Source organism: Paroedura picta, chromosome 4 (assembly GCF_049243985.1).
Source record: "Paroedura picta isolate Pp20150507F chromosome 4, Ppicta_v3.0, whole genome shotgun sequence".
Classification (NCBI taxonomy): Eukaryota; Metazoa; Chordata; class Lepidosauria; order Squamata; family Gekkonidae; genus Paroedura; species Paroedura picta.
The window spans coordinates 40,656,303-40,665,863 of NC_135372.1; the positions used below are offsets into that span (position 1 = coordinate 40,656,303).

The 9,561-nt window shown below is 45.9% G+C and overlaps 1 protein-coding gene across 1 annotated transcript; it reads left to right on the forward strand.

Moving 5' to 3' along the window:
• Positions 1-72: 72 nt before the first annotated feature.
• On the forward strand, positions 73-7,473 carry ITPA (inosine triphosphatase). The gene is made up of 8 exons (XM_077332577.1): positions 73-202; positions 1,450-1,507; positions 1,907-1,971; positions 2,557-2,630; positions 3,768-3,799; positions 5,418-5,533; positions 6,262-6,338; positions 7,259-7,473. Exons 1-8 carry the CDS (start codon positions 143-145, stop codon positions 7,374-7,376), a joined length of 600 nt encoding a protein of 199 aa, XP_077188692.1. The 5' UTR covers positions 73-142; the 3' UTR covers positions 7,377-7,473.
• Positions 7,474-9,561: the final 2,088 nt, after the last annotated feature.

Consider the following 9,561-nt stretch of genomic DNA (forward strand, 5'->3'; position numbering starts at 1 on the left):
TGACTGAATAGCAGCCACCGAAGCCAATCGTAGCAAAGGGATCAAATTGCGTGCTGCCGTTGTTCAAGAAAGGCGGGGGAGACAAGCTGCTTTTTTGTGATTGGCTGAGCACCTGCAGTTGCGCAGAACCGCGAGAGGGAGAATGTCGGCTGCCGGGAGAAGCGTGGTGTTCGTCACCGGCAATGCGAAGAAACTGGAGGAGGTGGGGAAAGAGTGGTAGGGTTGGCTCCTCTGAGCCTCCGTAGCCCCTTAAAAAGAAGGAATGGGCCAGGGCCAAATCGTGATACTTGCCCTAATCCGTAATAAGAATGTGTAGTTGCAAAGTATAGTAGTAATTCTAGTTGTATCGCCTTATAAAACAACTTACAATTGCAGTGCATAGCTATTCTTGTACTGATTTAGAATAGGAAGCTATGATTGCAGTGTAAGGTGGAAACAGAACTCGTATCCTACTGCAATGTGTTAATTTGGATTTTGCTTTAAATCAAATCAAATCAGAAGGAATCAGGATTGCTAATATTGGTTTGAAAAGTATGCTCTGTCGGTTAAAACGGAACTTAACATTTGTTCTAATTATGTTCAGATTTCCTTCATGTCTCTTTTTTTGTTGGTGATGTTGTTTTGTGCAAAGGTATTGAAAGTGTGAAAGAATGAACTTAGAAAACATAAGGGCTAACAATAAATCAGAAACAAAATGAAACGTAACTGATGGGCTATAGGACAGATGTACCCAAAGCTGCCCTCTCTGAGATTTAAGAGTTAGAATGCCAGTTCAGGTTTTCTCACCCAGGATCATACTCTTTACTTCTTTATCTCTTGCTGTGCAAGAATACATTGACTGAGGCTCTTTCGTCCCGCCGGCGCAACTTTTGTGTACTGGCTCATATTTGAGATTGTGGAGGTTCCAGTGGATGAGAGTAACAGTCCTGGCTTTTTTGGGGCTGAAAAATCCATGCAGCCACTTTGTCTAGTTTGGTATGGTGAACGACAAATCACTGGTCCCCAACCCCGGTCCGGAGACCGGTACCAGTCCGTAGATCAGTTGGTACCGGGCCGCAGCTCGTCCTCCTCCCCGGCTGCTGCCTCATGGGCTGCCGTGCTAGTCTGCCACCAGCTCACCTTTGGTGCTCTCATGCAGCCACCATGGCTGAGGCTCCCTTTCGCTGTGGCACTGCGCAGCTGCTGCTGGCAGCGTCCCCAGCAAGCGGCGGGGAGTCAGGGGCGCCGGCGGGAAAGCAAGTGGAGCAGAGGCTCAGGCAGTGGCGGTGATGTCCCTTGGAAAAAGACTACCCCCCGCCCCCCGGGCCTCAGTAAAATTGACAAGCGTTGACCAGTCCCTGGTGATAAAAAGGTTGGTGATCACTGATAGAAGATGGATGGTCTCCCCTACTTTGTAGTGAATTCCTTCTCGGCCCTGCAGCCTGGCAACCCCTCTCTCCTGTTTTGCAGGTGATTCAGATCCTAGGGGACTCCTTTCCATACAGACTGGTTGCAAAGAAAATAGACTGTAAGTAATGTAAGCTTAGTCCTTTCATGGACAGTTGAAAATTGTCTTTTTAGATCTAGGTAAACTACCACTGTATTGTATCACTCACAGAGTTTTCTTCTTGTTTGCATTGCCCACCTCTGTGACTATTTCTAATTGCAGCCACTTCATCAAGTGACAGTTCCTGGGGTTGTATTCTTAACAGCTGTTTACAACTTGCACATTTTTTAATGTACAGGTTAATGAGCTGTTTGTTGCATCTCTACCAAAAATTGGATGAAACTGTGAACCATGAATTTATACTGTCAACTGCCCAGAGCTGCAAGGGAGGGCAGTGTAGAAATATAATAATTAATAAATAAATAAATACTGTGTTATTAGCTGCTCCGTGTTAACTTCACCCATTTTTTCTTTCTGCAGTGCCTGAGTACCAAGGGGAGCCTGATGATATTTCTATCCAGAAGTGCCAAGAAGCAGCAAAGCAGGTGCTTCTTTCTGATCTTATCTAACAGTTGCCAATCTCCAGTGAGTGGCTGGAGATCTCCTGGGCTTACCAACTGATCTCCTAGCAACAGAGATCAGCTCACCAGGAGAAAGTAGCTGCTTTGGAACGGGGGGGGGGGCAATTCATTGGGTGCTTGCGTGGGATAGTAGTGAAAGAGTGGTGGACTCTAATCTGGAGAATGGGGTTTGATTCCCCACTCCTCCACATGCTGCCAGCTGGCTGACCTTGGTTCAGTCACAGTTCTCTGAGAGCTCTCTCAGCCTCACCTACCTCACAGGGTGTCTGTTGTGGGGAGAGGAAGGGTAGGGGATTGTAAACTGTCTTGAGAATGCTTTGTTAGTAAAAAGTAGGGTACAAAAAACAGCTCCTTTTTCATTATTTCCCATGCCCTTCTATGGCTCTATCCCCCCCCCCCCAAAAAAAAATTAGGTGTTTCTCAGCATGGAGGCCACAAACCTACCCACAAGGCATTGTTAGAGATCTTAAGGAGTTCTGTAATCTAATCTAGGAGCTCTTCACCTCAGTTTGCTTGCTGAGACCTTCTTCCCTGTATTCTATTTAACAGGTCCAGGGACCAGTTATAGTAGAAGACACCTGTTTGTGTTTCAACGCCCTTGGAGGGCTCCCGGGGCCATATATGTAAGTAGGAGTTGAGTCACTTGAACATAGCTGATATCTTTAAAAAATAAAACACATTTAATTGGGCTGTTTGAATTCTGCCAGTGCTATCTGCCCAGTCAATTTGCCTTGGAAGCACAGAAACAGTTTCAAAGTACACTCTACATTTCCCAGTTAAGGGGAAAATGCTGTTCAAATAAATTACAAAGATGTTCAAATAAATTACAAAGATGTTCAAATAAATTACAAAGATTACAAATAAATTACAAAGATCAAATAATTTACAAAAATTACAAATAAATTACAAAGATAAATTACAAAATGGTAGCAAGAGAAAGAAATTTTACTTACAAAAATAGAAGCGCGCCTTACATGTCATATTCATGTAAATTTACCGTACTGTGAACAGATGAACATCAAAAAGGTTAACTTGCTACAGAGAAGGTCCTAAATAAGATGAAAAGAAGACAAACAAGGGCCAAAGAGACTCAACATCTAATCCATGAAAGGATGGAGCCAAGTGTACCCAGTGAGATAATTCTCTTAACCATTTCCCTTCCAGACCCTCTGGCATGCAGTTACAGTACCCAACAGGTTGGGGTGCTACAGTTTTGTTAAGGAAAGGGGTGGGTGTGTACTCCATCTTTTTGCTCAAAGTGGCTTACAAAGACCTTTCCCTGCCGTTCCCCACAACAGACACCCTGTGATGTAGGTGGGGCTGAAAGAGCATTGCAAAGATCTGTGACTAGCCCAAGATCACCCATCAGGCTGCCTGTGAAAGTGGAGTAGAGAATCGAACCTGGCTCTCCAGATTAGAGGCCACTGCTGTTAACCACCACACCAAACTGGCCACCTGGTTTAGTTTTTAGTCCCATCATGGGGAGGGGGAGGCAGATTGAGTTAGGATGGAGGCGGAGCTGCTTATATTAGGGGATGGTTCTTGCCTCTAACCTTTTTGGCTGAGTTGACATTCCTGGGTGCTTCTTGGTTTTGCATCCCAGCTATTGTACCTGCCTCTCTGCAATGAGCAAAAGCAAAGGGAGCCTGAGCATGATTTTCCAAGTCCTTCCTGGCAGGTGGACAAATTGCTTAGGCTTCCTTGTGATTGGGATGAGATTGGCAGTCAGGAAGGAAATGATCTGTGTCTTCTCATTTCAGCAAATGGTTTCTGGAGAAGCTGAAACCAGAAGGTAAGTCAGCCTGGGGATGTACCTACTGCTCTGCTACTGCCAGAGGGGACACGCTCCTGGATTGCTTGGCGGTTTGAAGAGCAACTCAGCATGTACTGCTCTGCTCAGACCGACAGCTCTGTATCCACAGGAGCTCTAGTTGTGCCGCCATTCCCATCACCTTCATCCCTGTTTTTAAGTCCGAGAGCTTGTGTGTTTCTTTTCCAATAGCCAGTGATTCCCAACATTGCACTGGGGGTTCCATGAGGCTAGTGGATGGTTTTCTTGACCTCATATGCCTCTTCCCCAAAGCAGATTCTTAGCTTTCCTCTGCCTAGCTGCAGCAGGAAGCACTTCAGAAGAGTCCTGGAGGCATTCCCTTTGTGCCTGTTAGTAATTCCCATACAGAAACAGCTGCCTCCATTTTAGGAGGCTCCATGGCATATGGCCTCCCATTGGTTTGTGATTGGCTAAGTCCCTCCCCCTTGGCAGCTAATATTCCCAAAGGGCCCCCGGGCTTGGTAAGGTTGGGGACCCATGCAATTGACTTTATTCTGATGTAGCACTCTGAAATTTTCTATTTCACAGACTTTCTGCTTCCTCAAATCAGCTGTAAATCTGTTCATAGTATAATAGAGTTGGAAGGAACCTCCTGGGTCATCTAGTCCAACCCCCTGCCCTATGCAGGACACTCACAATCCTATCGCTCATCCACTGTAACTTGTCACCCCCTTGAGCCTTCACAGAATCAGCCTCTCCGTCAGATGGCTATCCAGCCTCTGTTTAAAAATCTCCAAAGATGGAGAACCCACCACCTCCCGAGGAAGCCTGTTCCACTGAGAAACAGCTCTAACTGTCAGGAACTTCTTTCTGATGTTTAGATGGAATTTTTTTTGAATTAATTTCATCCCATTGGTTCTGGTTTGTCCCTCCGGGGTAAGAGAGAATTCTGCTCCATCTTTCTTCTTCCTTAGCAGGACTCTTCTGATTTCCTTCTATTTCAGCTTTGACTGACACTTTTTAATAGAGCTGGACAGATGCCAACCTGGCAAAACTGAGCGCAGTTTAATTCCTGTGATCTTGTTGAGTGTTTTGTCTTATATCCTTTTCAGCCCTGGTTTAAGGATTTGCAGGGTCTGCAGCACCAGAGCCAGTTTAAGGATTCATGGTGCATTAGTAGAGCACAAATGGCACTGTCCCTTGTGCTGCACAAGGAACAGCAAGGCACCCTTCATCCTCTTTGTTTCTTGAACTGTGGCAGGACATACAAGCGCAATGCCCCAATATCTAAGGAGGCCTTCATGCTTATGCAACTTATTGTCTGCACACATACTCCATGAGCAATGTGCATGCTCAGTTACTAACAGCATGCCTATCACACTTTTTTCATTCTTGTGGTCCCAAATAAGGATGAAGATCAGAATCACAGTGTGAAGCTCCCCAAGCCATACAGCACTACAGTGTCTCTGGAACTATGGGGCCCACAGCATGTGCCACATGAACTGCTAGGATAAAGTGCTTCTGATTCTCTCGGGAAATGTGGGAGTCCTACCTGGGTGCATGCTTCACGTCTTTAATTCAATGTCATTGTCTATTTCTCCTGGAGAAAACTTCTGACATTGCTTTTCCTGTTGCTTAGGGTTGTACAAACTGCTGGCAGGATTTGAAGACAAGACTGCTTATGCCCTCTGCACGTTTGCCTTCAGCACCGGGAATCCAGAAGAGCCAGTGAAGTTATTCAAAGGCCAGACTCACGTGAGTTCCAAATGCCTGTGCCCTCCACTGCCTCCCAGTGTTTTTGGTGCATCTGAGCGAGAGAAGAATGGAACTGGGCAAGTTTCTCCAGACACTCGTCCTGTAGAAAGCACTATATGGGAAGCTGATGGACAGCCACGTTCATGCCCAATAAATTAGTAATGTGTAGCAGTTTTGTAGCTCTTTAGTCAAGTGGTTTAAGTAATCCCTTCAACAGGATTATGATTCCCCTTTTGCACATGGGAAAATGGAGGTTTAATAGCCAGAAAGAGAGACAGCTTAGTGTAGTGGTTGAGTGGAGACTGGAGAACCGAGTTTGAGTCTCCTTTCTTCCTCCACCTGGATGACCTTGGGCCGGTCACAATTCTCTCAGAGCCCCTGTCAGCCTCACCTACCTAACAGGGTGTCTGTTTCAGGGAGAGGAAGGGTGGATGATTGAAATCCACTTTGAGACTCCTTCGGGTAATAAAAAGCGGGGTACAAAGAACCCAGCTCTTCTTTTTCTAAAAGATCACCTGATGAATTCACAGCAAAGGCGAGAGATTACTGAAGAACTTCCTAGTTTGCAGTTCAGCTTCTTGGCGACTATCCTGGACTTTGATTCCTCAGCTTAACTGCTGGACTACTGCAGGCCCCCAACAAGTGACTGCCCTCTTAGTTGCAGGAAGGGAGCCTTGTCCTGGCTCTCAAGACTGCCATGTAAAATCCCTTTATGCATCTGCTTACAGGGATGTATAGTTGATCCAAGGGGACCCAGAGATTTTGGATGGGATCCGTGCTTCCAGCCAGAAGGATATGACCAGACGTAAGTGGGTTGCTTACTTGCTTTGCAGTTTTAAAACCTGGCACACCAGCATGCAGTTGAAAGGGCTGCCAGAAGCTGGAAGGCATGCATATGGCCTAGCCAAGGCTAGGTTTGGATCAGCTTGGAAGGTGTTTTATGGGGTCCTCCCCAGGAGGCATCCCACCAAGACAAAGGAGGAGTTATTCTGTGTTCAGGGGAAGCTAATGATTTCATCACACTGAGGAGGGACCCCAACCTGGATAGCCCAGGCAAGCCCGATCCTGTCACATCTTGGAGGCCACATATTGGAGGCCCTAGCTAGGACTTGGAAGGGCGACCTCCAAGGAATACCTGAACTGTGACGTGGGGGAAGCAATGGCAAAACCACCTCTGAACGTCTTTTGCCTGGCAGCCTAAAAATTTTTAGGATGTCCTAGCTAACATAACACACATGCCATATGATGCATAAGTAAATAATGTAGTTTAAAATCATCATGGTTCCTTACAAAGGATAACCCATGCCCAGTTTGTATGCTTGCAACCTGTTCCAGGGAACTGCCAGTTCTGCTGTAAAGGAGGCTTATCTTGTAATGAAGATCCTGGATTCTGTTGTCTTAGTTGAATAGCAGTTGGGGGAATAAGCAATCCTAAGAAGAACCACACCATTCTAGTCCCATTGAATTCATTGTGTTTACAAGGATGTAGTTTTGTTTAGGATGGTGCTGCCAGCAGCACAGACACACCATCTCTTCTGTACTGAGATTTCCGAAGGGGGAACGCAGGATGCAGAACATAATGCTTCTTACTGTTTGTGGGGAGGGCTAGTTTAGGTTGAGTGGTGCCGTGTAAAATTTATTCTATTGAATGCGGTGAACAAGTGATTGAGTTTTCAAAAGATTCTGACTTCATTTGAGGTTGTCCCATTCTCTGGCCCTTCACAGGTATGCCGAGTTGCCCAAGTCTGTGAAGAACTCCATCTCTCACCGTTACAAAGCCCTGAATGCCCTGTCTACTTACTTTATCCAGCAGCACAAAGAGGCCACGAGTGGTCCCAGTTAGCCTGCTGCGAGAGGGGGGGGAATCTGAGGGTTTTGCATGTGTGCGATGCGCAGTCTGTCTATATATCCATGTCTAATAAAGTGGCTCCCTTTAAAGACACATGTTTCTCTATGCTGTAGCTAAAGGACCTGCAAAAATGCCATATCAAAAGTAGATTTTCGACCCCAGCTTTGCCTGCCAACGCTCCCCACTCTGATTCACAGTAAATTCTGACTTCTCTGGCTCCCGACCTCCCAGAACGAACTCTGAGCTGTGGCAAGCTCTCTGATCCCACTCTACTGCCCAGCTGTGTTGGTGCCGCCCAGCAGGGCAGCACACCAGTTTCACTGGTGGAAATGGCAACATTGGGGTGTGCATTTTGGGCATCACCTCCCCACTGAGCTCCCTGCCCATGCTCCCACCCTGCCCATACACAGCTACCAAACCTCCAGGGATTTTCCAGGCTAGAGGCAACAACCCTAGGAAGGATTAAGTAGGAAGTCACTAGCTAAGAGGGGAATGGTAAGACCTAAAAGACTTGAACATCTCAATAAAGATTTGCAGCTAAGGACTTGGCTGATTAGGTTGAAGCAATCAGGAATTTAGCCCCCCCCACACACACACACACACACCTGCAGGCATGCTCTTTTGTTCTCTCTTTCTCTCTCTGCTCCAATAGAAACAGGAACCTGTTAAGGCCCATCAGGGGACAGTCTTGGAACAGAAATGCCATTGTTCTTTGTTAGGATCTGGAGCCCTTTGGTGCTTAATGTTACCGACAGCAAAGAGGTTTGACTTATGGGAAGCCGTTACCTTCTTGTGTTCCATCCCACTGAGCCAATGTACAACGAAACCACTTACTGATTATCCCTTTTGTGTGCATGACAATTAGGGATGTCAAGTGAGACTTGTGGATCCCCCAGTTCTAGAACTCATTTCTAGGTGACAGAGATCAGTTCCCCCGGAGGAAATGGCTGCTTGGGAGGGTAGACTTCATAGCATTACAGTTCACTGAGGTCCCTCCCTGCCCCAAATCCCGCTCACTCCCAGCTCCACCCCCAAAGTCTCCAGGTCTTTCCCAGCCCAGAGCTGGCAACCTGACTAACAAAGCTGATATACTGGGCAGCTTCCTCTTGTATAGCATCACAAGAGCCCTGAGCAATCAGACCATTCTAGTCTGTAGCACACAGTTGCCCTGGAAGGCCAAGAGAGAAGGTACTGAATCCAAAGTCTCCCGTTGATGTTGCCTTATAGAATTGGTATTAAGAAGTTTACTGCATCGGGATGTGGAGGTTCCCTTTTGTCATCATGACTAGTAAGCCGCTGACATGCCTCTCCTGCATGAACCTGTTTAATCCCTTTGAAAAGCTATCTCTCTTCCTGGCCATCATTGCTCCCACTGGCAGTGAATTGCACACTTTAATTACTCCTTGAATCCAGAATTCCATCCTGACTCTATTGCCCAACAACTTAATCAAGTGTCCCAGACATCTTGTATTATGAAGAAAATACTTCTCCATAGCTGCTTTCTACACCTGATGCATAATTTCATGATCCTGTATCATGTCCCTCTGAGTTGTATTTTTGAAACTGAAAAAATTTCAGCCTCTTGAGCATTTTTCCTAGGAAAGGTGCTTCAACCTCTTAATTATCTTTGTTGACCTTATTTTTCCCCAGCTTTGCAATAGCCTTTTAAGATGCCACAGCTACAACTGCATGCATTATTCACTTGGGATTCTCACAAGTAAAAGCAAACTGATTTCCCAAAGATTATAAGAATTCGGGAGAAATAAATACTTTTGCACAAAACCTCCCAGTGAAAGAACTGCAGTGCAGATTAAGAGGGAGAAAAGATCAGCTGCTGTCAAGGGCTTAGCAAGCTCCACTTTCAGCCCACGCTCTTGCCAACCTGCCTCTCCTTTGGAAGAAAAGAAATGCTGAATGCCCAGTTGCCTGTCACATCCTAAGCAGAGTCAAACCCTCCCAACCCCATCAATTTCAATGAATTTAGAGAAGGATATCTCTGCTACTATTTTATGGCAATATTTCAGCCATTTGTTTGCCACTTTGAAAAAGATCTTTGACCATGAAAAGCAGTTTATATATTATCTGAGTTGAATAAAGGAGAGAGATCCCTGCCCTGAGGAGACTCCAAACAACAAGGAAGGTATACACTGTAAATAAGTCAGACACTGTGTTAGGCCAA